General features: G+C 40.5%; 8 protein-coding genes across 10 annotated transcripts in view; 7 read left to right on the plus strand and 1 right to left on the minus strand.

Annotated features, from left to right (window-relative positions):
• The window catches only part of LOC139140223 (golgin subfamily A member 6-like protein 26), a 43,999-nt gene extending 29,149 nt beyond the window's left edge, over positions 1-14,850 (plus strand). For both annotated transcript variants that reach the window (XM_070709317.1, XM_070709318.1), the window contains exon 5: positions 12,855-14,850. In XM_070709317.1, the coding sequence (XP_070565418.1) occupies positions 12,855-13,851 (997 nt within the window). In that variant the 3' untranslated portion in view covers positions 13,852-14,850. The remainder of the gene's footprint in view (positions 1-12,854) is intronic.
• Positions 181-2,635, plus strand: LOC139140216 (histone H2B, gonadal-like). Its single transcript, XM_070709308.1, has one exon. It carries the CDS (start codon positions 284-286, stop codon positions 650-652), a length of 369 nt encoding a protein of 122 aa, XP_070565409.1. The 5' UTR covers positions 181-283; the 3' UTR covers positions 653-2,635.
• Positions 3,074-4,529, plus strand: LOC139139614 (histone H4). Its single transcript, XM_070708494.1, has one exon. The coding sequence runs from the start codon at positions 3,086-3,088 to the stop codon at positions 3,395-3,397; it is 312 nt and encodes a 103-aa protein (XP_070564595.1). The 5' UTR covers positions 3,074-3,085; the 3' UTR covers positions 3,398-4,529.
• LOC139140218 (late histone H2A.3, gonadal) lies at positions 4,702-5,981 on the minus strand. Its single transcript, XM_070709310.1, has one exon. The coding sequence runs from the start codon at positions 5,929-5,931 to the stop codon at positions 5,554-5,556; it is 378 nt and encodes a 125-aa protein (XP_070565411.1). The 5' UTR covers positions 5,932-5,981; the 3' UTR covers positions 4,702-5,553.
• LOC139140219 (histone H2B, gonadal-like) lies at positions 6,149-6,907 on the plus strand. The gene has a single exon (XM_070709311.1). The coding sequence runs from the start codon at positions 6,205-6,207 to the stop codon at positions 6,571-6,573; it is 369 nt and encodes a 122-aa protein (XP_070565412.1). The 5' UTR covers positions 6,149-6,204; the 3' UTR covers positions 6,574-6,907.
• On the plus strand, positions 7,694-8,406 carry LOC139139615 (histone H4). Its single transcript, XM_070708495.1, has one exon. The coding sequence runs from the start codon at positions 7,778-7,780 to the stop codon at positions 8,087-8,089; it is 312 nt and encodes a 103-aa protein (XP_070564596.1). The 5' UTR covers positions 7,694-7,777; the 3' UTR covers positions 8,090-8,406.
• Positions 10,129-10,731, plus strand: LOC139140225 (histone H3). The gene has a single exon (XM_070709320.1). The coding sequence runs from the start codon at positions 10,188-10,190 to the stop codon at positions 10,596-10,598; it is 411 nt and encodes a 136-aa protein (XP_070565421.1). The 5' UTR covers positions 10,129-10,187; the 3' UTR covers positions 10,599-10,731.
• Positions 14,851-18,611: 3,761 nt separating the features above from the next.
• Positions 18,612-26,031, plus strand: part of LOC139140231 (chromosome partition protein Smc-like) — a 29,763-nt gene continuing 22,343 nt past the window's right edge. The window contains exon 1 of one of the 2 annotated variants that reach the window (XM_070709329.1): positions 18,612-18,687. The gene's annotated coding sequence lies outside the window, so the exon portion shown is untranslated. Of the gene's footprint in view, positions 18,688-24,855; positions 25,126-26,031 lie in introns of those variants that run through there. The other variant, XM_070709328.1, reaches the window with a different exon arrangement.

The following is a 26,031-nucleotide window of genomic DNA, read 5'->3' on the forward strand; positions in this document are numbered from 1 at the left end:
ACTTGTGAATATCAGAATTCAAAGTGCTGCAAAATGGGGATCTTACCCGTATTTATACTGTCTATTAGGATCGTGATAAGTGGTCCCGTAGACCAATCAGTTGAATGAATCTTCTAAATATTAAGTAGAGTATTGTTTACTTAAGTGTTATCGTACTTCCAACTCGGTTCGTTGAATTTCCCGCCCAGTTATTTCAAGCCCTAATTTGCATTTGATCCTTTATAAATAACAGCCAGTAACCCGTTGGCGGTCATTCTAACATTGCTCGTTACTGACGTTCACAATGGCTCCAAAGACAAGTGGTAAAGCTGCAAAGAAGGCCGGCAAGGCCAAAGCCGCACGTAGTGGCGACAAGAAGAGGAAGAGGAAAAGGAAGGAAAGCTATGGTATCTACATCTACAAGGTACTGAAACAGGTCCACCCTGACACTGGTGTCTCCTCCAAAGCTATGTCAATCATGAACAGCTTTGTCAACGACATCTTCGAGCGTATCGCCGCTGAAGCTTCCCGCTTGGCCCACTACAACAAGCGTTCAACCATCACCAGCAGAGAGATCCAGACCGCTGTCCGTCTCTTGCTGCCCGGTGAGCTTGCCAAGCACGCCGTCAGTGAAGGCACCAAAGCCGTCACCAAATACACCAGCTCCAAGTAAATTGTATGCCCAGCATACACATACCAAACGGCCCTTTTCAGGGCCACCACATCCTCAAAAAAGAGAACTACCGTACAAACAATTTTTATCTTATCGCTGTTGACATCAAAGAAATCAGCATCACAGTTGGTGCTTGAAGTATTTTATGTTTCATCATAAAGATTTTAGTATAGACTGAAACGATCAAAATTAAAGTTCATCAAGCGGAATTCTATTACACTATAAAATGCAGCCAATGGCAGGGCATTTTTCGTGTGTTGACATTGAAAATAGGACACTTGAATATACGTTAACAAACTTAATTCTATACACCTTTTCGTGTAAATTCAACAATAACTTTTACTTGAATAATTAAAGTTTAAAGTTTAAAGTTTATTTACTTTCTAGAGCGCCTTTTCTATTCCTAAATATTCAAAAGCGCTACACACATTAATAATAAACCATAAAAAAGTCTGCAAGTAAAAAAATCACTGCTGAAAACGAATAATAAAACTGGATACAATGTTAAAAGGTGGGCTAAAGCTGTTGGTTAAAAAGGCACATTGCTATTGGTCCCTACAATTTATAGTACTGTTTAAACAAATGTGTTTTAAGTTCACACTTAAAAAGATCGATGTCAGTGGTTAACTTTAGTTGTTTGGGAATTGAGTTCCATAGTTTTGGCCCACAAATAGTGAGCGCTCTATCGTTGAGTGTATTAAATGAACGAGGTACAAGAAGATTGTGAATACTATCGTTACGTAAATTGTAACGTGTATTGCTGGTAGGTGTGAACAAATCCTGAATATACATAGGTTTGTAGGTGCTTTGCCATTCAAGGCCTTAAAAACTAGCAAAATTACTTTAAAATCGACTCTCGCCTTTACAGGCAGCCAGTGAAGCTCAATGAGAGATTGTGATATTCTGAATAATTCTGCAAACTGTGTCTACAAATTTGCCCACAGATGTCTGTGGATGATAGTTGTATGTCATGTCTATAATGAATTCAGCAGACCACCTTTACAATAGTGCATTTGACATTTTCAATGTATATACTCACCTTGGATTAATATAGGATAACTCAAAGTGTATCATGTCACATTTTTTTCCTAACTGCCCGTGTACTTTCAGATCAATTTATCAGATGCTAATATCTGACTAACATCTTTGGCATTTGTTGTACAATAAGTACAATGTCTTTTTTACAAACGGCAAAAAACATTCCTCTGACGGAAGCGGAAGAAATAAATACCATTTTGAATCAGTAGTAGCTCGGAAGAAATTATGTCACCTAGTCAAATTTAAAACAACCCTCAGGATGTAAAATCATTTTGTCAACGCTTTGGCTTTAATAAGGAACTGATGAAGAATTTTGCACAATTTAGGTAGACCTGCTCCAAGTCTGTGTTCATAACACTATCGAGAACGTGGCAAATTGAGGGAATGACCTCAAGCTTAGTAGCTCCATACTTCAAGCAACAGTCGCGTTTGTGGTAGGCCGTTGCGTGGATCGTAGGGTGAATGTGATGGCCAGCCTGAGCAACTATAGCTGCCGCCGAAGAACAGCCAAGCGACTTGGGTCAGTCAACAGTTTACCGTCAAACGGGGACAACAAAGTCTGTAAGATCGAATATTTTTAATATCGCGTCGTCGAATGACAGCATGTGGTTCTTGAGTCTACTTTGTGCATTTCCAGGTAATTTATGTGCCTAGCTATGGTTTTATAATTTTTGTGGTTACTTATGTCTGGGGACAACATACTGACAAAAATGCTTGAAGCAGTGTATGGCAAGGTTGCAATACTCTTTCAAGAGTATACCTATATACCTATATACTTTGGTAAAAAACAATTTCTTTTTTAAAACATATTCTCTTTTTGTTAAAACATGTTTTCTTTTTGTAAATACCATTTTCTATTTTAAAAACCCATTCTCTTTTTGTAAAAACTATTTAAATAAACTATTCGAAGTTCTTTTTCTGTAAAAACCTGTCCTCTTCTGGTAAAAATATGTTCTTTTTGTAAAAACCAATTCTCTTTTTGTATAATAGCTTTCATTCGTTTTGGTAAATAAACAAACGGAATAGTTTTTCACAAAAAGGAAATAGATTTTTTAAAAAAAGAGAAGAGGTTTTTCTAATATTGCAACGTTTAGCTTGCCTTAGAGCATCGGGACATTTGATTCAACCACCGTCTCTCCACCACCGGTCACCGGTGGGTGGAGGGACGGTGATTCAACTTTAGGCGCCACTGCTTCTACGTTGATTGGATAATTTTAAATGACCAATCATCGACAAGGCCGTATTTGCTCATAACCTAGGCGGGAAAACTGTTAAGCAGGTTATTGACATTCAAATGTTAAAATAGTGTTTGTTATTGCGTTCGTGCTACTACTATATATTAAGTAGGGAGCCATAGCAAGGTATCAGTTATTTGAAATCGAATAATCTGCAAACATGTCTGGTCGTGGTAAAGGAGGCAAAGGTCTTGGAAAAGGAGGCGCCAAGCGTCATCGTAAGGTGTTGCGTGATAACATCCAGGGTATCACCAAGCCAGCTATCCGTCGTCTGGCCCGTCGTGGTGGTGTCAAGCGTATCTCTGGTCTCATCTACGAAGAAACCCGTGGTGTCCTCAAGGTTTTCTTGGAGAACGTCATCCGTGATGCCGTCACCTACACCGAGCACGCCAAGAGAAAGACCGTCACCGCCATGGATGTCGTCTACGCTCTGAAACGCCAGGGCCGTACTCTGTACGGTTTCGGCGGTTAGATTAGCATTTGCTAACCCAAACAAAACGGCCCTTTTCAGGGCCACCACATCCTCCAAAAAGAGAACTACCAAAGATTGTGTTTGTACTGAGTGTTAGTATGTGCGTGTGTGTGTGTGTACGGGCATATTTATGTCAAATAAATGTTGAACGCCATATGCATTTAAGTTGGACATATCAAAATGTGGTACATGTGTAATATGTACATCGACTTTGCGGAAGGGACAGTATATTTTTCACATACCCAAAATTTTACATTGTGCAATGTACTCCTGTATACTTCTGTATTGACGACACCCCTCGTTAACTCGCATTTTATAAATTCCACGTATGATAAAATTCCGTAAGCGTCCCTCCACAAAATACATATTTTCCTTTCAAAATGATACTGGAAATCCACTTCTCCATGGTCTTTGCCGGACCCAATAGTTTCCTCTCAACCTCAAAAACCGACGTTGCTATATAGGCATGTACCGCAAAATGTTTGTCCTCACAACTTGAGAGCTGAAGGTACTATAGCGGGTGTCGAAGGTACCTCGCGAGACGCTCGATTTGCTCTGACCGTCCAATAGCCTTTCCCAACAAATCAATCACGTCCTGCACATGTTGCATGGAAGAGGCAACATTTTTTTCCGTTATGTATCGAGGCATTGGCCATAAACGGGCACTTTCACAGCCACATAGCACTGAGAAACTGGCATTAAATATGAGGAAGAAATAGAGATTTTCAAATAATGCACAAGGCAATAGTGTGCAAACACGTCACCTTCGAAAATTCAGAATTAATCTTTACTTTTTAGACAGAAAAATAATAGTATTGTTTCTGGCCCTGTACATTGGGGAAGTTAATGCATCTTTGTCACTTCACCAACGCATCGTTTGTTAAGTAGATTACTTCAATTTTTCATCTGCTATATCCTTTGTTTCTTTTGGGTATGGGTTTCGAATGATATGTAGCTCTACACGTGGTAGTACGCGATAATGAATAATGATTGCTTGCTTGCTTTTTCTGTGGGAACATCGTTGTGAAGTTTTGTCGCAAACAGCAAAAACAGAAAGAGAAAAACGTTGCCCGCAAATCTCGAAGAGACGCAGGGAAGCATTTTTATTTTTAGCGGTAAATAAATATCTGCGATTGGCATTTTGAACAACGCATGTTTATGTTTGCTAGTATAAATTCTTCGATGTCTGTGCATGTGAGAATGAATAAATGAAGAGTGCACAAAACATTACATCCACCGTGTAACCATGCATAAGAATGACACTATTTGCGTGCCAATACTGTACACGTAAAGTAGGTAGGGTGAATGAAAAAGGTGTTAATAAAGCCCCAATAGCTGCTAATTTTACACATTATTTTCATTATTTTATTTTCAAACCAAAGTTGGTTCATCTAAATGCGCTAACTGAAGGACGTGTATTGAAGTATCATTGCTCGCTGATTCGGACCATGCCTACACGTTTTGACAGGCTTAATAATAAACGGGTGCCGCACCCATAAAATGGTGCCCCCGCGGGAAAGTACAAAAAAAAGTATTTCCCTGCACATACACATCATGACCATACAAGAAACAAGCATGGTGCCATTTACCTGAATGCACAACATACGATGGCCAACATTTTGCTGTTGTAATCTTTATTTTCTCTGTCATATGATTAGTTTTTAAAAATGGCGGGAAATCAAAAATGACGTTAAAACCTTTGAATATACATGCCTATTTTGACACTCATTGTAGCGTTATACACTTTTTCAGTCTTTAATAGGTCTTATTCACAGAAAACTCTTGGAAAACTAAGGACATTTTGAGATCGGTTTAGTAAATATTCGCAGCTATTGGGCTATAATGTTTCTTCTTTTATCACTCTGGTAATTATCAATTCGTCATTATCTGAGTCTTTGCTAATAAATTGACCATAGACCCTAAATTCAGGGTTTTGTGATTTTGCCATTGAGGTTAAAAAAGGATCAATGATTTGATAAACTAAATGCACCCAATACAACTTTTTTTATACGAGTCCCTCCGAGAACTGTGTAACCTTTCAATCATGTAACGTTTACTCATTGTTTTGATGGTAGAGTTTGTACGGTAGTTCTCTTTTTTGAGGATGTGGTGGCCCTGAAAAGGGCCGTTTGGTATATGTATGCTGGGCATACGATTTACTTGGATTTGGCTTGGGTCTTCTTGGGCAAGAGTACTGCCTGGATGTTTGGCAATACACCACCCTGGGCAATGGTGACACCACCGAGGAGTTTGTTCAATTCCTCGTCATTACGGACAGCCAACTGCAAGTGACGGGGGATGATTCTGGTCTTCTTGTTGTCACGGGCAGCGTTGCCTGCCAACTCGAGGATTTCGGCAGCCAGGTACTCGAGGACTGCAGCCAGGTAGACTGGAGCACCAGCACCGACACGCTGGGCGTAGTTGCCCTTGCGCAGGAAACGGTGTACACGACCAACGGGGAACTGCAGACCAGCACGGCTGGATCGGCTCTTGGCCTTACCCTTTGCTTTGCCTCCTTTACCACGTCCAGACATTTTGATATTTGCTGTATACAATTTTCAAACTGTTGAAATGTGTAGTTCTTGCTCGTATTTATACCGTCTGTTAGGATTGTGACAAGCGGTCTCGTCGACCAATCAGTTGAATGAAATAGCTTAGTACTAAGTAGGGTATTGTTAACTTCAGTGCTCAGTTCGTTAAATTTCCCGCTCAGTTGGTCCGATCCCCAATTTGCATTTGATCTTTTATAAATACCAGCAAGTAATCATTTGGCGGGCATTCTGAACTTTGCATTGCTAACGTTCACAATGGCCCCCAAGACAAGTGGTAAAGCTGCCAAGAAGGCCGGCAAGGCCAAAGCCGCACGTAGTGGCGACAAGAAGAGGAAGAGGAAAAGGAAGGAAAGCTATGGTATCTACATCTACAAGGTCTTGAAACAGGTCCACCCCGACACTGGTGTCTCCTCCAAAGCCATGTCAATCATGAACAGCTTTGTCAACGACATCTTCGAGCGTATCGCCGCCGAAGCTTCCCGCCTGGCCCACTACAACAAGCGTTCCACCATCACCAGCAGAGAGATCCAGACCGCTGTCCGTCTCTTGCTGCCCGGTGAGCTTGCCAAGCACGCCGTCAGTGAAGGCACCAAAGCCGTCACCAAATACACCAGCTCTAAGTAAATCGTATGCCCAGCATACACATACCAAACGGCCCTTTTCAGGGCCACCACATCCTCAAAAAAGAGAACTACCGTACAAACAAATCATCAATGATACATAATATAAGACCTGAAATTAATCGCTGTTAAAACCAAACGGAAAACATCACAGTATTGGCCAGGTATTGTTGTTTAAATGTGGCTGCAATTTTAATTGTAGTCTTTTACGTTTCAGTCAGGTCCGCCTAAAGTGCAGCTTGCGAAGTCAAACCTTGAAGCACACACCCAACTGTTTTTACAAAAGACAGGAGTGCACCATTTTATGTTATGTGAAGGGTCTAGAGAAACTTTTTCATACACACACACATACACACACACACACACACACACACAATGATTTCTTGAGTAATTCCACAAATCGTGTCACCGATGTACTTTAAAATACTAAATTAGATATTTTCAATATACTAGTATACATAACGGTATACTACAACTTAAAAGCGTATAAATTTCAAATATCTCAATTAAATCATAGACCCTAACAAAATAAGTACAGTATACTGTGAATTTAGACAAAAAACAACTATCTTTTACGAGTAAGTCTCTAGATTTGACTTAGTTAAAACATCCAATTGTGCTCAAGTTTAGCTGTTTGGGCAAATGTCACTCAATCTTTCTAAATTATAAGTATATTGCGCCATTTCCAATCTATAAGCGGCAAAAAACTTTGTAGCCTTCCAGTCAATAAGCATATCACCTCGTCGAAGGACGACATGTGGTTCTTGATTCTAATTTGTGTAATTGTCTAAGTAATTTATGTTTATAGCTATAATTTCATATATGTAGTGGGTACTTATATCTAGTAACAGCATACTGATAGATATGCGTAAAGCAGTGTGATCAACTTGTGGTATCCTTGTGCGCAAAAGATGTCGGGTCAGAGAATAGACCTACCACAGACGGAACAGTTGACTTAACTTTTGGCGCAATTTTGGACCTTTTCGTGATAATACTTTTAACACTACATGATCTTTGATTGGATAATTGAAATGACCAATCATCGACAAGGCCGTATTGCTCATGAACAAGGCGGGAATATTGTTAAGCGGGTTATTGTAATTCAAATGTTAAGATAGTGTTTGTTATTGCGTTCGTGCTACTACTATATATTAAGTAGGAAGCCATTGAATGCTATCAGTTATTTGAAATCCGAATAATCTGCAAACATGTCCGGTCGTGGTAAAGGAGGCAAAGGTCTGGGAAAAGGAGGCGCCAAGCGTCATCGTAAGGTGTTGCGTGACAACATCCAGGGTATCACCAAGCCAGCTATCCGTCGTCTGGCCCGTCGTGGTGGTGTCAAGCGTATCTCTGGTCTCATCTACGAAGAAACCCGTGGTGTACTCAAGGTCTTCTTGGAGAACGTCATCCGTGATGCCGTCACCTACACCGAGCACGCCAAGAGAAAGACCGTCACCGCCATGGATGTCGTCTACGCTCTGAAACGCCAGGGCCGTACTCTGTATGGTTTCGGCGGTTAGATAGTTAGCATTTGCTAACCCAAACAAAACGGCCCTTTTCAGGGCCACCACATCCTCCAAAAAGAGAACTACCAAATAATTGTCTTGTATGCGAGTGTGAGTGTTGATTGTGTAAAGCCTTCGATTTCGAAGGACCAGTGAATTATATTAAAATCAAAATTTTAATATATTAAAAGTTAATCATTAAAAGACAGATCACATCGCCGCCGCTGTTAACTTGCATGTGTGTCTAAAGAGAAGGAACCAAAATAATCTCGTCACACATGCATGTAAAACAAGAAATAAGACAAAGCTAGAAATAAGACAAATAAATTACCTTTTATTGTCTCTCCGATTTCATGGAGAATAAATCTCACTAAGCTATATCATGTCAGACACGCTATTTCTACAAAATTTATGTACATGCATAAAAAGTACCACAAAAGTGTAGTTTATCGATAACTCGCCATTTGGATCGTGTCTCTAAACCCTGACACCCCAAAGCGTGCGCACAATGAGTCATCATGAACTTATCAAGCCTGTGAATTAATGAATAATTAATACGTCTAATGTCAAACCTTTGTCAAATCTGGTTAGAGTGTCAATGTGTGATCTATAAATATTCAGTGTATTCGCATACACTTTGTGATATCTAAATCATCATTACAATAAACGCCTGGAAGCACGTCTTCCAAAATGGTACGGAAGGAATGTCTTTTGTATCGGACTATGGACGTGTGAGTTTAGGTTATGAATCGTAAAACCAAGAAAACCTCAATGGTTACAGACAATCGTATACATATAGTCGAGGGCTGCGCATAAATGTGACAACTTTGTAAATACCTAGAACTTGTAACCCAGGCTGAGGCTCCTTGTTTTAGGTCTACGTTGTCCATAGATATAATCTCTTTTTAGCTCAATGTTGTTAAATTATTGTATGCAATTCAGTCAAAAACGTTATGCCGCGGATGCATTATCTCTTTTTAGCGCCATGGTTAAGCCATTGAAGTACCTTGTTGTACCATGGATGTATTACATCCATGGTTGTACCACCATGGTTAAACGAACGTTGAATGTTTGCAATTTGAGATGAACGTTGAAATCGTTTCAAAGAATATATGAACTTCACGAATATATGAATAAACTGGCCTTTTCTAGCGCTGTTTTTATTGCGGCCTTGAACTTTCTAGAACTCAAAATAAGCAGCGAGTGACAAAGTTAAAGTGAAGACGTCTTTTCTTTTTAAAAGTTATCTCTCGTCAGCATAGTACGCTGAAAAGTGACCCAGTAGAGTAAGACCAAAACGTAACTGCATTTTTGGATTCGTCAAATACATTGGGGCATTAGGCTATTTTAATTTTCGGATCTTGTAATGGTAGATGTAAAGTGATTATGCAGTTCTCAACTATCACTATGAAGGTCGATGTACTTCAGGGTAGATCATGGAGGTACCTGGTACGTCCATGGGTAGATCAGGGTTAGGTTAGCGGAAACACAATTTACCATCTTGCTTAAAATCTGCTATAATCATGGACGTCTTTTTTACGTCCGTGGCTAAGCTGACTCTATAACTTTATCCATGTGATTTTTCGATAGGGTAAGGTTTACTAATTTCACAAAAAAAGGAACTCGTTTCTCCTGAACCTTGCAGTTGAAATTTTACATAAGCCATGCATAAGCCTACATGTTTCGAAGATCTGAAAGAAATAGGTATCTATTTCTTGTCGACTTCACGTTTGCGAGAGTGAGTGACAGTCTTTCGGTATTGCGTTTTTCGTTTGCCTGTTGGCTCTACTAATTATTGGTTGTTGTATTTAGCTATTTGAAGAACGTTGGGCATTAGGGTATGATGTTTACCACTTTTTTTCATTGGAAGCAGCATGAACACAAACAAAGGATCGTGTTGAACTTATTATATATGCATTAGCGACCAATGGGAGCTTGCCGATGGGAATTTAGTGTTCGGCCAATCATCGGTGACCACTTTTGGTGTGAACTGACCAACTACGTCTTGGTATTTAGGACAATTGGCCAATCCTTGCATTTGGCGCCGCTTTCAAATGGGTATAAATAGGGGGCAGATCCGACAAACGAGCATTCTCGTTGTATCTCAGACACAATGGCACGTACCAAGCAGACCGCTCGCAAATCTACTGGTGGTAAGGCACCACGTAAACAACTGGCCACCAAAGCCGCTCGTAAGAGCGCACCAGCCACCGGAGGTGTCAAGAAGCCTCATCGTTACAGGCCAGGAACCGTCGCTCTTCGTGAAATCCGTCGTTACCAGAAGAGCACCGAGCTTCTGATCCGCAAGCTCCCATTCCAGCGTCTGGTCAGAGAAATCGCCCAGGACTTCAAGACAGATCTCCGCTTCCAGAGCTCCGCCGTCATGGCTCTCCAAGAGGCCAGCGAAGCCTACTTGGTCGGTCTCTTCGAAGACACCAACCTGTGCGCCATCCACGCCAAGCGTGTCACCATCATGCCCAAGGACATCCAACTTGCCCGCCGTATCCGTGGCGAGCGTGCTTAAACAGTGTGCCTTTGCATACACATACAAAACGGCCCTTTTCAGGGCCACCACATTTTCAAAGAAGGGAACTACCGTTACCCTATCTGTAAGCCTATTCTAGGGCACAATAACTTAATAGAAAGTAGCATACTCTACGCAAAAAATCACCATATACATCCATTGATAGTAACCCATTTACCCTTTCCGTCTCGCTAAATTAGTTTCTCTCTTTGGATAGGGAACTCCCTTCAATTTTCAAGTGTACATAACCTCTTTTAGCTTGTGACAAAGAACGTCGGCGTAATTCATTGCCCTCATACCTTTGCAAACGATTACACGGTATAATTAATCATGGTGAATTCCAAATGCATAATACATTAGTTACGATGATTGTCTCTTTTATTAGCCCTTGTTTGGCAGAAAGTCCATAATCAATGACCGATAAGCCTTTCACAAGGGGTAAATGAAACCGGATCCTATGGCGCAAAAAACTTAACGAACTTTCTGGAAATCTACATTTATTTGACGACATCAGCAGCTGTGTGTCACCCCACCCATGTGTACGAATGAATCATTGTTTCGTATCTTATCTAAAGTTGACTAATCTAATCACTTGCCACCCAGGGCATTGACAGAATGATCGAGCACGTTGGCACAGAGGTTCAGAGCGCGACTTGTAAAGTTACCTATTACTCAGATAAGACCTGAAGATCATTCGTAATAGGGGTTTAGTTTCCTTACGTTGTTGATTCAAAGTCCCCCGACTGTGCACAGACAAAGGAAAAAGCTCGTATCCTTCATGCTATTATATTTGGTAACTGGTCGTTCAGCACCAAGTCGTTTCGGCCCAAGTCGTTTCGGCCTCTCAATTTCCGGCCCCAAGTCACTTCGGCACCGCAACCCAAGACGTTTCGGCATCTGTGTTTCGATTTTTTTTTCAAACTATTTAGTAATTTACTGATCCGTCATATTCGTAAGCGTGACCTTTGCGTTCTGACCAGTACTTTATGTGCATTTTGTGTGAATTTTGCCGTGCTACAGTCCTCACCGCTTTCAAACTTTTTCCGTGTCGGCGGCTATTGATATCGATAAAAATTTGTGTCACAGATTTGAAAATGATGTGAAGTTTTTTCTTACGGTCTCTTCCCATGTTCTCACAAAGATTAAAGCTTGTACGTGAATGTTAGTTGACACTAAACTTTTTAGTACTTTGATTTGTAAATTACGCTCAAGCACTAGTTCCCACAGATAGCCTTCAGTGGTGCCGAAACGTCTTGGGTTGCGGTGCCGAAACGACTTGGGGCCTGAAATTGGAAGGCCGAAACGTCTTGGGCCGAAACGACTTGGTGCCGAAACGTCCAGAAACCTTATATCAAAACGTATGAATTCCGTGGATACTACGTTGTTGATACTACCTCCGCTAGCGAATGTTCCGTCGTTGGTGGCGCCACTTATAGCCAAAATAAGAACCGAAAGCATGGAAAGTCCAGCAGCCCGAACTGCTCAACACATCGAATCATAGACAGTAGAGGGGGAGTCTTTCCCCTATTCTGTCTCTGATCGAATGTAGCTTTGTGACGAAAGAAACACTGGTAGATCGACATCCGACAATAGCTAGCCATGCAAATACCGTACATGCGGAAACAACTAACCTTTACCGATTCGCTTGACCCGTTCAGTTGTGAGACATACAATTGAAAATTTGACCCGTATTAGGTGTTGGCGAAACATGTTACACTCAAGTGACAGGAAAGTTGACATGCCGATAAAAATAATCTTTCGCATTGTTTTCACAACGCCGATTGTTAAAAACTTTCTAAGCAGTTTTTCTCACAGCGTGAAGAGGGCGCAATCTGAACTGAGTTCATCGCCCTCACCACAGTCCCTCCGCCCACCGGTATCATGTATAACTGAATACTTGCTATCATCTATGAATATAGTTTCGAACGTTTCTTGATTCTTTCATTATGAAACCTTGACAAATTAACACTTTTACAATTGAACTCGTTGCACCGTCGAATGTCGATCGAAATTTTAAAGCCGATTGAGAATCAAAATGAGACTCAATGTGAGAAGGTTAGCTTATTTCAAGGCGGCAATATCATGAATGACAACGACGGCACAATTCTGCAATCTACAGGTACCTCACAAGCTTGGAAAAAACGACCAGGTTTCAGAAATTCCTTCATTTAAAAATGACTTTTAAAATATAACCAGGTGACCGTTACACAAATTTAAGTGCTCTCAAATATTTTCTTATTTCTAATTGCCTTACAGTTTGGAGCAGTATTTGAAAGAGGAAAAGGAACAGCGAAGAAAATTGGAAAGAGCCCTCAAACCACTCAGTTTGAAGACTGGCCGTGACGTCACTGAAATAATGAACATTGTTGATTCCAACACGTCTGCATCCCAGTCAACAGTTGATCTTCAAGCCGCGTCCTCGCTATCGTCACATGTGCAGCTCAATGATAAAGTGAAGGAGCTTGAAAGTGTGTACGAAGACGACGAGTTACCGGATGATGGCGCTGTCGCGTCGGGGTTGTCCCTGCCACCTGTTGTTCATCCTGAGTCTCCAGTCCGCGTGAGCGTCGAACGGCGGGAAGATGTATCGCTCCCGCCAGTGCAACCTGACAAAAAGGTAAAGCAAAGATCCGGTGAGAAAGAAAGTTCGAAAACGCTGGAGAAAGAGCGCGGGAAGAAACGCAGAAAACAGGAAAATCAGGAAAATCTCGGGAAGGAAAACTGGGAGATCTCTGGCTGGTCTGATAACGAGACACGAAACAGCAAAACACCCGCTCCTGTAAAAAATGATAAACCAAAGAAAAAAGTCCCTAAGGCAGCAGACAAAAAGAAAGAACTGAATGACAAAAAGAAGCAGACGACAAAGCAACCGCCCGCAAAGCCACAGAAGGGTCCAACGAAGACGATTGCAAAGAAACCGATCGTAAAACCGAAAAAAAGTCGGAGCGAACCCGCTAAGAAAGTTGCACCGAAAGTGCAAAGACCGCCAAGGCCGGCCAATGAACCTAAAGTCGAGTTGCCATGGTACAGACGACAGATACTGCTCCAGCGGCAAAATGTCGGACAGAGCGTCCGAGACAGGGAACCTATACGAAGCAGAGACAATTTGGAATGGATGTACCGACAGGCAGCGGAGAGACAGGGGGTGGAGTTCGACATTGTCAGTGGTACCCAGGTGTCCTTACAACAAAGGTATCCTCGGCCACCGTCACGGAGACTGCGCAAGATGCCATCTGGACTCAGCTTCTTATAGTCATTCTTCTCAAGGAAATAATAACTAGATAATATGTCACACTATTTCAAGAATTAATATTTAGAGATAAATCGACTATAATAACACATGGAACAGTAACAGAGCGGTGAGGAAGAAGGAGAACAAAATTATGATTACACAAGTGAAAAATAAGTAGCTTTTTTTAAAATAATAAGAATTTTACGTGAAACTTGAGATTCTGTTTATCTGTTCTTCCAGCAGAATCGCTCATATAACTTCCAGTAGCCGTATTTAATAGCTTCAGCTTGAATGCCAGGGACAATGACAGTCAGTCAAGTTGAAGGTATAGGCACGTGTCGATTAGGTCACGTGATCAGGTCTTTTGTAGGGGTACGAGATTTTACAGTCAAACAAGTTATTTACACGGTCTATAAGGGTAGGTGTATACACTATAGTTATGCCGCGCCGATTTTCTCCGAGTCGCGGGATCCCTATGGATGAAAGGACAGGAAGCCAAGTTTTGAACGTATCTTGCTTTAGTCGATATCGTAGCAGCATAATCGAATCACGTGACTTTACGTGAAAAATGCTAGCCACAATTACGACAGGCATACAATGGCATTTTCAACACACTTATGCTCATTCAGTTGTTCTTACGGCGGCACAATTAAATCTTGTAACTTTTAGCAGTACAATTTCCAGTCACAATTATGGCAGGCATACTAAATGAACTTCACACAGAATAGTCAGCTGTATTTCTCAAAATGAAAGTGAGGAAGATAGCAAGCTGACATCTGTGCATTTTGATTTTTTAAGTTCAGGGTTCGGAGTGAGCTGCCTCTCCCAGTGGATAGAAGTGGACACTGATGAGACCAAAAACAACGTAACGTTACCGTCTGTGAATTTTTTTAAACGTCACCTCTCAGTGCTGATTTACAATGCTTTATTCTCATACTCATGTACAATGAAGAAATAATTCAATATTTCTAAATGCTCGACTTCATTTTATTCTCTTATAAACATTTACCTTTTCAACAACAGCATGTCCTATCTGCTGTGGTGATATATAACAATAGGCCCTCAAGAAAACAAGTCTATGACATAATCTAATTTCGCCACTTTGTTCTTTTAAAGGGACAATAGCAAGAACTGTTGATATAATTTCCACGATTTTTGTTTTACGGAACAAGAATACCTTTCTCTCCCCCCAAGAATGCGGGAAGAAAAAGTATAAGGCTTGCAAACGCAGCGAAAATTTGTACAAAATGCAATCCGATGATTTCATTTTTTATGAATTCTTGTTCGGACTAAAATTCTAAATCTATAGTAACATCGGATATTACACACATTATACAGATTTCATTGTCAAGTAAAGGTGGTATGTGCCTCGAAAGTGAAAGACTTAAACATTTGCTGACATTTTCCTCAATGAAACTTTCGACCATACATTTAGCAAACAAAAAAAAACAAAACAGGTTTAACATTTACAGATATTTGAAATTCAAAATGGCCGCCATCTCTGTGTTAACTCTACGGGAAAAATACAACTTTCGATTTTTGAAAAACTAAAAAGGTAATTTTTTTCTTACTGCAAGAGCTTTGAATTGAGCCTCCACAAGTAGTAGATCGAGAAAGGATTGTAAAAGGTTTAGAGTCCTGATATCTGTCCCCGAGGCGCATTCTACCCTAAACACAGACATGTCTCAAGCACTGTTTTGTATAATGTGCGTACTGTACGCAATCAAGCTTTCACCTTATCCTACAACTATCTTACACAGCAGGAAGTGCGAAAGGTTATCCGTCATAGTAGAAATGGAAAGAGCCGCAGCTGTATATTTCGATAAAAAAGGGGAAAACGTCAAAAATACGTGGCAAATCACTGGGGAGTCGCGGTGGCCCGACGTGAAAGTTTATAAAGTTGGGCAACGGTGTTGGGAGGTATATTTTGTTTCTTTTACGCTGATACTCATAGAGGTGCTGTCCACTACACAAAGTCACATGAGAACCAACTAATGAACCATCAATGCATAAAATCATACTGTTACCAAGCATGAATCTACAGCGTCACGGTGATATAGCAAGTCCTTTTGGAAGTTGACGGACTTTTCTTAAACTGTGACTAGTGAGAAATAACAGACCCGCGCCCGTTACGTTTCCTTATAATTGTTCAAAAGTTGACCACTGTGTAAAATTAAGCCTGTCGTTTGGTCAGAGACCGCAACACATGCATGTTGATGCTCCATGACAACGTCCGGTGCAGATATAGCAACAGCCTGAGTGAGCGAGTGGTATGGTGGTTTCGATGCTTTTCTGACTAAGAGCGCCCCCAACGTTAGCATCTTCTATTTCCTCCTCAAAACATACACGATTAAAAATTTATCTGCAATCTTCCTTACGCCTCCTCAAAAGGCCCCATTGCCAATCAATACACGTAATCGATTTCAATTTAACGTTATGATGACTTCTCTTGTGGTCTTTAGCTGTCGATCCAGGTCCTATCTGTCTTTCTTTGTCATTCTGTTTATGTAATCTCTCTCTCTCTCTCTCTCTCTCTCTCTCTCTCTCTCTCTCTCTCTCTTAATTTTTACTCCGAACACAACGTCCAGGCCACTCGAAGATAACTGTATGTAAAACCAGATAGTTGGTATACACCTCGACCGCCACTCTAAATGACACGATCACTTGGCAGAGTGAGGGCATTGGCCTGCTGTTGTCATTTTTTGCTGTTGAGGAAGTCTTTGCCATTCCGTTCTGGTGTCAACGAAGATGTATGTTCAGGCCTGTCTCTCCTCACCAAATGCACCAAATCAAACATCTTAAACACTGAGTTCAGAGTAAAAACCCTAATTTTGTTATGTTAATTTTCAAAATTAAATCTGGCATAAATGGTTAGAACCAGTCAGTAGTAACCTCAATCTTATAGACAACTACTACAATATCTGAGCATTAATGATCTGTAAAACAGAGATGCGAATATTTGACTCTCTTGCTTTTCATTTTACTGTTCATCTCCTTGTTACTATAACAACATATTGTCACGGTGGCATTGAGAAGTCATACATTTTACTGAGTTGACGCGCATTGTGCATGCGCAGACTTTGGCACTCTACAATCAAATAAAGTAATCATCTTGTCCCAAAGACTCAAAATTTCATTGTATACACCTTTATTGATTTCTCACGTCAACTTTTATGAAGTATTTTGCAGGGTAATCCATGATAAGACGTGCTTTTCAAAGCGATACCAAAATTTCTTTGTCATTCTGTATTTGGCATTGTTGATATGATCGGTGCCCGCTCCTCGTAAAGTGTGGTCTTCAGAGATTATCAATCAGAGGAGTATCGCGGTCGATGTACATGTATCAATAAACGCTGGTATAAAATATGTCACCATCAGACTCTTATTATAATATTAAAATGTGTCATCTGTATATGATCTCGCTGCTAAGGAGACGGAGCAACAGAACTACAGTGTAGAATTTAAGCTTGTGATGTTGTTGCTAAATATCCTTTGAAATTATTCGCTGAAGCCAGTACGTCAAAATCATATAGAAAAAAAGGAAGAAAAATAAATAAAATCGTCTTTTGTCGGTCAGGAACTCTTTCGGTAAGTATAGCCAATACTTTGTGAACTTTTTCGGGTCAACCTCCTCTCAAAACTAATACTGTTAAATTTTATTCACTCTACTTAAAGCTCTGTACGCCATGTATATTATGGGGAGAGCTTTGTCGGGCGACGAAAGCAAGCCGGTTTTGTTACCTTTAACCCCATGGACTATAACAACAATAAGTGCACGATACTTCGAAATCTGACTCAATTTTCAAAAATCTCAGTTTCATTAAATTCGCACGCAGACGCAATACGATTGTTTTCGAATATGCCGATAAATTGCCTTTACCGTAGAGACAAAACCATCTACACAATGTTTTAAAATATGCCCTTCAGTATTTTAGTGTTTCCCCCCATTATATGATTACATGGTAGCAGCGTAATCATATCACCCCACCGTCGGATCGTCAAGGAGGCCGCTTGTCAAAGTTCAAATGGTAAATGGGCGATCTTCAATCATTGTTGCGTTGTATGGTAACTAACACCACGGCACGAGCTTCGCGGAAAACGACCTCCTTTGGCTGGCGTCTCCTTTGGTTGTCTGTTGCAAGTGTTAAAGCTTACTCTACAACCAAGTTAGGTGATGTGAATTTGCTAAACAATGCCAAGATGTCGTAATTTTTACATAGCATCTGAAAGATCGAGACTGGCCTTAGTAGTGTTGCCTGTAAATTCTGTATATGGCCTCTGAGTGCGGACATTTGGTGAAGGGAGAGCTTGTTTCATGGTATTATGCTGACGCATTTCACACTGTTCCTTCGAGTCCAAACGACTCTTCACATTCTCTGACATGATTTAATTGTATAGTGCTGGACAACTATAAAGTGAACTCTAAAAAAATTGATTTGATAAAAGTAAATGTAATCTGCCGTGCGTGGCTCTCCCAGTATGTGGGCTCAGCATATTTTTTTCAACGTTTTAATATTCTCAACTCTCATGGCCTTCATTCATCCGTTCAAACTCCAAGCCCCCACCTGAACTAATGTTACTATGACGACTTCTTTGGCTGTATGGAACGCCGTCTAAGGATCTGTCTGTTGCCAATGGAACAATACTCAGTTTATAGCTCATAAAACAGGCATTTACTGCGAATACGCCCTTCCTTTTAAAAGTTATGGTTTGAAGGCAGAACAGAGTCAATCATTTTCTGGGTCACTATAAAAACAACTGCAACAAAACAAACGACCTACAGTCTGGATAGGAAGGGTGATCGGTATAGCTGCAATATCAATCGCCATTGACTCGAGCTGTGCGAGTTTGGTCGCTGTAAGTACGTTATATGACTTCTAACACCGTGTTTAGACATTTTGACGTGATATGAAATCAATATCACTCCCCTGTGTGAGAAAGCTGTCTTTAAGAAGTCTTGAAGTTCAGTTTTCTATACAGGCATTTTCTTTTTATTGTGCGAGTACATGAAAAAAACCCAGCAACTTCAGAGTTCATCTGAACCCAAGCTATCGTCACAATGAATTGGCCAGTGGTCATGCTGTGCATACCGTCTTCTGATATTGTTATTAATTCACTGAGAATTCAATTCCGCACCTTAACATTTTATCCCAATGTACAAAGATGCCTTTTTAGCTGCGTTCACACCTTTCCAACAATGGATAACAGGACAAAGCTGACGAAATGCCAACTGAGCAAACTGCAGCGTCGTGAACGACCAAAATATCTGAAATCATACTGAACGATGATATAAATATTTTATCCTCAAAAAATATTACAGGCTGTCACTCAGCGTTTGTCACTTCCCGCGACAACATAATATTATGTAAATCCGCAGAAAAAGTATATGTTTGATGGCCATCAGAGCTACGCTTTTCGTATCGCAGTATGATGAGATTTTTTACTGCTGCGACCTTTTAAACTGGTTCATTATGATTGTGGCCACCGTGACGTAATCTTGCAGTTTTCGAGTCAATTTAGGGATATCTTGATATTTCTTTGTGGCAGTTGCAACAGAATGTCAAGACAGCGTAAATTTTTCTTGCACCGAGAGACAGAGATGGTTCTTGAGTCCGTCAGTGGCGCGTCAATGTGGCTTAGAGGGCAGGGACGAAATAACAATCACTACACGGACAAACACCAATTTTATGTGTTTTTCAAAACAAACCGTAAAACCAAAATGACGTGTCCCAGATCATGGCTTTTTTCAAAAGGTCGGTCGACGACACACTTTTTGCCCATCTTTACCCATGATAATACAATCAACTGTCCACAATATTATTACTCGACGTACAGATCGTCCTTAATTTCTCTCGATCAGCTGAACGCTACATGTTTTTCACGACTGATGCAACAATTCTGGAAAGGTTGTGCGAAATTTGCCTGTCCTTTCGTTGGAACTCTTTGTCTACGTCGTCAATTCCTCTCAATCCCTTCATACGGACGCGAAGAAAAAGACCGCTTTACAGGTGACGCACGCTGACCAGAAACATCTCGTGCTATTTTTTATTTCTCTGCTCAGCGTTGGAATGAATCATTTAGGCAACACACACGATAAGGTTCGCATAGGCTGTGTAATTAAGTGGAATGCGTGTCGGTCGGAGACAAATATTCGAACTCTCATTTTTTTCAAATACTTTTCTAGTCTTCAGCTTGTGGGGCTCAAGAAAAATTTTCACCGTCTCAGGTTTGTAAAAATCGAAAATTGAATTTTCTCCATAAATCAGTAGATGTTAGTTAAAGTTGTTTCTCTAGTAACCGGCTCCTGACTTTTATTCTTGATTCAGTGATTTGGTTGGTTGACCGTTTCATTGAGGACAGTTCATTTTCGAGGCGCATACTACCTTAATCGGCTTGACGCGCATCAACGCAATATTCAAATTTTTGAAGAGTCAAGCCAGTGTTGATACACTCTGCAATGGAATAGGCAGTTGTGACCTTCCTAAAAATTGATTCTGTACACTTAAAGTATATATAACCCAATTGTTCCCGCCAACCAGGACAAGTTTTCACATTTTTCCCCTTCACCTATTGTTCTACCATTCTCTTGCAAAAAAGTTTCAATGCATTCCTTGAAATCACCTCTTGTTTGAGAAGTCATGATGGTCAGTGCCATTTTAGCTCTTTCACATAATATGAAGAATATTCACAAGCTTCGGGACTTCTAATCGTTCACAGCAAACAGCCTTTTTTTCAGTTTGAGACGGCGGTACAACGGTCTTTGTCAGGCTAGGAATCTGTGAACAATTATTTTTAATTTAGTTTACGGAAGAAGCCGCCTTCTATTGGATACAATATCTTTTTATTTTCAGAACAACATCAACTTTTCAAAATATCGTACTTACCAATCTTTCATGTTGCTCGATCACAGACCGTAGCTATTCATTTACAAAAGCTGATGATGTAGGTTTATTTTTAGTTTTTGCACATCACGCAAACAATTGATTAACGCATGGGTTTAGCATTCAACGATGACAGTTTCTTTCAAATCCACATAATTATTTGAGAAATTTGTGCAATAATTTTTTAAAAGAATAATATTAGATAAACTTCTCTGTTTGATTTTCAAAGTGATTGTTCATAGTTTGCGTGACTAAAGTTCGAACAAAGCTTTTTATCATCGAGGTACATCTGATCGTAGAAACCACTCCTTTGTAATTGTCCTAGACACAAGTGTGCGTAGTTTAATGCTAGTCTAATATGACCCTGATATAAATCACCCAAAATGCCTCGCCACTCTTTCAATTAAGGCAGTATATACAGTGGCTGAGAATAGCCCTATATCATTCAGAATTCAGTAGGATACTGAAGAGATTGAGTAATCGATGAACAAAGTTTGCCATGTTACTTGAATTTTCTTTAGAATTTTAACTATTCAACATTTTCTGACTTCAAAGGAAATGTGAATGCTAGAGTATTGTATTTTATTAAATTTAAGTTAACAGTGTACCTAAAATCTTAAGTAACACCAAAATTAACGGATTCTTCATATATATCTATATTGTCTTGACGATCGGACAAGTTGTTGTTAGTTCTTCATTTGTTAGAGAGACTATTATCAGAGGACGACCTATTGTCCACGTTTTCTCGTACGTCTTTAGCATATTTCTGTGGCCAACTTGTTATCTTTGTCCATCATGTCAGTGACTTCAACCCAAGGAGTGTCCGGATATCGAGCAATTCTTCAAATCAGTTTTCACTACACAACTACACCATTATTCGGTCTTCCTCTGCGTCGACCACACCCTGCTCCAAGGCGCTGTTCAAAAAAAATAAACCAGTCACATTTGAAAACTCGCTCATAGGATCTGCCGAACACCAATAAAAATATCTCGGGAAAACGCGCGTGACCTCTGTGTAGAATCAAAGCCCTCCAGGGTCAGTAGGATTGCGCAAGTTTGGCGAACAAAAATTTTATGTGTAGAACTACTATGGCACTTCTATTGCTGATATGATCGCGGGATTCAACGGTAACATAAACTTCCCGTCAAATTAGCTAGCTAACGAGAGGTCCCCAGGAGAACTCGGGCAAGGACATTTTTTTAAAGAGAACAATTGTAATATCGGTGTGATAAAGAGGTTCAAAAAGGGGTCAGGAAATTATATTTCTCGAGGTAAACAATCTTATTATCAATGCATTAAAAACGATCAAGCATTCAGTACAATACTCGACTTAACCAATTTAACTGACGGACTGGCAAGACTCACAAAAGCTGTGCATCCGTTGACTGTGAACTTGTGTGTCGACCAGAGATGTTTGGCGCCTTTCATTCGTCTATATTTAGATGAATTTGCACTCACCGTTATGGGTTTTCCATCACCGTCTCCTTTATAGAATGTTTTCTATTCAAGTGTCCCATTGAATACAGGAAGGCACGTCTTGTACATCCCGCCCTCCCTGCGACACGTACAATAGCAAATGAAATCCAGAAAAAAAAAATTAAAAAAAAACGAAAAGCGACGCCTCGTATGGGTTGGGCGGTTTCAGCAGTACGTCTGTTCATTCAACAGGTCTTTCTATTAGAAAAGTTTGACAATGTCTTTTCACTCGCTGTGACTGGCGGCTTAAAGTTTAATCATGCACCCTTTAAGGCAGTGGCCACTCTCTGAAGACGGCATAATAGGTGTTTGACAGATTACGTGAGCTCCACAACGCAAGACGTTATCAGGACTGTTTGTCGAGAAGATCTACCACGTCTGTACCGGTACACAAACTGTTCTGCCGGTGAGTTCATTTTTGTCAAGCAATACAGACTCTGATTTCGGTCGTTTGATCTAACCGACCGGCTGTTAATAGGCCAAGGGATAAATCAGCAAATAAAATTGTACACCCCATGTTAAAACGAGATAGTGGACTTAAAATTTGACGATGGAAATGTTTCAAAGCATGATACATTCTCTTCAAAATATACAGAAGTATACGTTTCAGTAATACCAGCATATAAATGCTATAAGGTTGAGTTCAGACTCGGGAAATAATATCTGAAGACTAAAAGCAAAAGTAACGCTTCGCTGGAAACAGAATACCAGACACTCTCATTAAACACGGATCCCTAAAATCTTCGTATACAGTATATTATACCTCTCACTAACACAGTAGCACGGCTATAATATATAGACGTGGCGTGTCATGTTTACAGACTTCGCCTCCGGGCATTAACCGTGGAGAAAAATTCCTTTGTAGCCTGACACAACTATATTATAACACAAATCGTCGTCTACGAAGCTAAATTGGAAGTGAGCCACTGAGCTTAAGAAACCCGACCGTTGCCCGGACGACCACCATTTCTATTGCTGTGTCTAATTCCGCACGGTACGCGACGTTTTCGCCTTTGTATCTCGTTAATTCTGGTCGCGGGATGACCGTGTTTTACATTAACAAAACTATTGCGTGCTTTGTTACGAGATATGGTCAAATACAATATAAAGAAGTCGGCACAAAGAAAGCCGTGGTTGTGTTGGTTTTGTGGACACTATAACGCTTTTATTTGGTGCTTTTTTAAAACTGTGTATCGCTGGAGAGGCAACACTGTACACTGACGCCACGAAACAGCTTTGTGCACATCACCTAGCAAAGCTTAAGATTAGACAAACAAATAATCTGAAATTTACCAATATAATTTGGATTTATAATGACCGCTATATCCTGTTAACTCTCGCGGGAAAAATTGATTTTCCATTTTCGCCAAAACACGACGTTAAAACATAATTTACCCCTCAGATACAAGCAACAGACAAGCGAAGTATTGTTACAAATTTGAGATTGTCGAAACAACGTCTCCGAGGTGCATTCTACCCATGCAAGGACATGTTTGTTTGGCGGGAAAACACGAGAGTGTTTTAAGGAAAGTTCAGGCATGTCGTCTGCTCACATGTCGTCTGCTCACTGGAGTCTGTTGTTGTTATCCAAAACCCAGGGGGAAATGCGGCAATCGTTCATCTTTGGTCACTAAATGTACCTCGTGTTTGGATTCTGTTTCGATGGCGGAATTCGACCTGTTTTAATCTTTTGAGATACCTCTACCTTACATGATGATATAAACAGTCAATGTTGTAGATTGAAATTTTGAAATTTTCTCCGATCATGTGGCAATTCAAACTGTTGTAAAGAGATGCCTTTCTTACTGCTTGACGAGGCAGTTAAAAGGGCCAGTAGCTGTAACGTTTGATGATTTTTTTCACTAATTAATTTTCGTTTTAATGTCAACTACAGTTTCTTGTTCTACTCCCAAACATGTTGAGATACACAGTACTCATGCAGCCTGCCAATTCTGTCTGTACATGGTTATACTGCATTGTTAGTGTTGGCACGTTGATTCTAGAATCCAAATGTAAACAATAACGGTTCATTACACACGTATAAGAGCTAAATAGTATATATGTTTTAACGTTCTTTTGGTACGAGAAAGAGAACTTGCAATTGACATACAAAACAAAAATAGTGAAAAATATCATCAAATAATTAGTAATCGAAAAAGGTTTACTCATGTTATCATATTACATTCAAGGTATCAGTGCGACAATCATGTGTGAATTAAAAAATAGAAAGTGCTCCAGAGTATAAAAAAAACCTGTAGTTGCCATGGAGACATGTTTATAGGTGGTGCGACATCGAGGCCTTGGCCACCGTTTGAGTATCTGCTTGCTCCGTGCATGGAGGTAGAAAGAAACATCTTTCTTTCTACCTCCACGCTCCGTGTGGTCCTGCGAGTTAGAAATTTCTCGCGGTCTGTGAGAAACTAGCCCCGTTTATGTGATACATCATGGACCTGAATGGTAGTACAATTCTCTTTCAATCGGCATATTTGTAAGCAACTCCAAGTGACATAAGCCCGGAGTTCCAACCACCCCATACTTGACACATTAACGCTTCGCGCTGTATCCATGGCAAACTATTAGCTTATTGAAGCGCAGTGAAATCCCCCAAGGCAACGTTGACTGGTGATCTATTATACTTCGTTTTATTACGAAGTCACTGAACTGACAGTGCCCGGTCCAAGAACCTGTTTCATGTACGTATGCTAAATTTCGCGGGAAAATTCGCGACTTTACTCGCACCTGCCTTTGTTTATTGCAATAACAACTAGCGGGTAGTTGCTCCTGGTTTTTGGTATGCAAATGAGAAGTCAATAGGACCGTATCGATCGGTTGGTTATTTGTCGTCAGTATACCTGTACGCCTACTGCTTGGGTAGTGCCCTCGAAATGTCGTGGCTCACCTGAAACTGCGAGCAAAGAGGATCTTCTGGCATTGAAGGTAATTTTGTCATACCCCTGACTTCGAACTTACTTGATTCTTGGGTATAATGCCACCCTTGTTACGGTATCAGTGACCCTGAACAAGAAGTATTTGGTCGGACGGAAAAGGGAACCCTCTATCGTAACCAGAACATTAATTTATTCATGGAACGGTGTTTTGTGCATGTGTTATACATCACCGTGTAGCCAAAACTAAAACAGCGCCAAGTGAGTTAACATTTTGCAGGAAGAAATATCACAATTGATGAAATTACTGCAAACTATTTTTCTCGGAGGGGCACACTCGCGCCTACAGCTTAGTGCTTTGCGTCAATTTGTTTTTTGACATTGCCTTCGCAAGCAATGAAATAATGGACTTTATCGAGATACCGAACCTTGAATTTCTCTATAGTGTCTGTACACGGTCCCTCGTATCATGGGTGGGGGACTGTGGGCCTGAACGAGCTGGTAATTTTGAACAGGCACACATAAACCTTATCTCCACGATGACCCGTTTGACCTAGTATCTCCGACCAGTAAGAAAATGTGAGGTCGATTTTAAAAACAATGACAACACAAAAAAAAGCCACTCCAAAAAACATTAATAATGAATTACATGTGAGCATAGTTCAACTGTACGAACGTTGACGTACTTACAATCGCTCAATTATCATACTCGTTGATTGGTTTCTAGTTTTAATTTCCACTACTTTAATCAGGGTAACAAAGACGCGGCTGGGTCGCTACCATGACAACTAGGCAATAGTGCCATCGGAGAAATACAATCGAGTAGGTATCGATCCAAATGAGTTTTGGAACTTAGGTCTGTTTGAAGCCCGGCCATCAACTGGCCAATCTCTTCGAGTTTACCGGTCGTCCCTTTATCAAAAGGAAGATTACGTTTCTTGACACGCATTGTTTGGTG

The sequence above is a fragment of the Ptychodera flava genome, chromosome 9, assembly GCF_041260155.1.
Source record: "Ptychodera flava strain L36383 chromosome 9, AS_Pfla_20210202, whole genome shotgun sequence".
Lineage (NCBI taxonomy): Eukaryota > Metazoa > Hemichordata > Enteropneusta > Ptychoderidae > Ptychodera > Ptychodera flava.

What these genes read in the sequence shown, in the direction of transcription:
- LOC139140216 (XM_070709308.1), top strand. Translation starts at nt 284, where the DNA reads ATGGCTCCAAAGACAAGTGGTAAAGCTGCAAAGAAGGCCGGCAAGGCC.
- LOC139139614 (XM_070708494.1), top strand. Translation starts at nt 3,086, where the DNA reads ATGTCTGGTCGTGGTAAAGGAGGCAAAGGTCTTGGAAAAGGAGGCGCC.
- LOC139140218 (XM_070709310.1), bottom strand. Translation starts at nt 5,931, where the DNA reads ATGTCTGGACGTGGTAAAGGAGGCAAAGCAAAGGGTAAGGCCAAGAGC.
- LOC139140219 (XM_070709311.1), top strand. Translation starts at nt 6,205, where the DNA reads ATGGCCCCCAAGACAAGTGGTAAAGCTGCCAAGAAGGCCGGCAAGGCC.
- LOC139139615 (XM_070708495.1), top strand. Translation starts at nt 7,778, where the DNA reads ATGTCCGGTCGTGGTAAAGGAGGCAAAGGTCTGGGAAAAGGAGGCGCC.
- LOC139140225 (XM_070709320.1), top strand. Translation starts at nt 10,188, where the DNA reads ATGGCACGTACCAAGCAGACCGCTCGCAAATCTACTGGTGGTAAGGCA.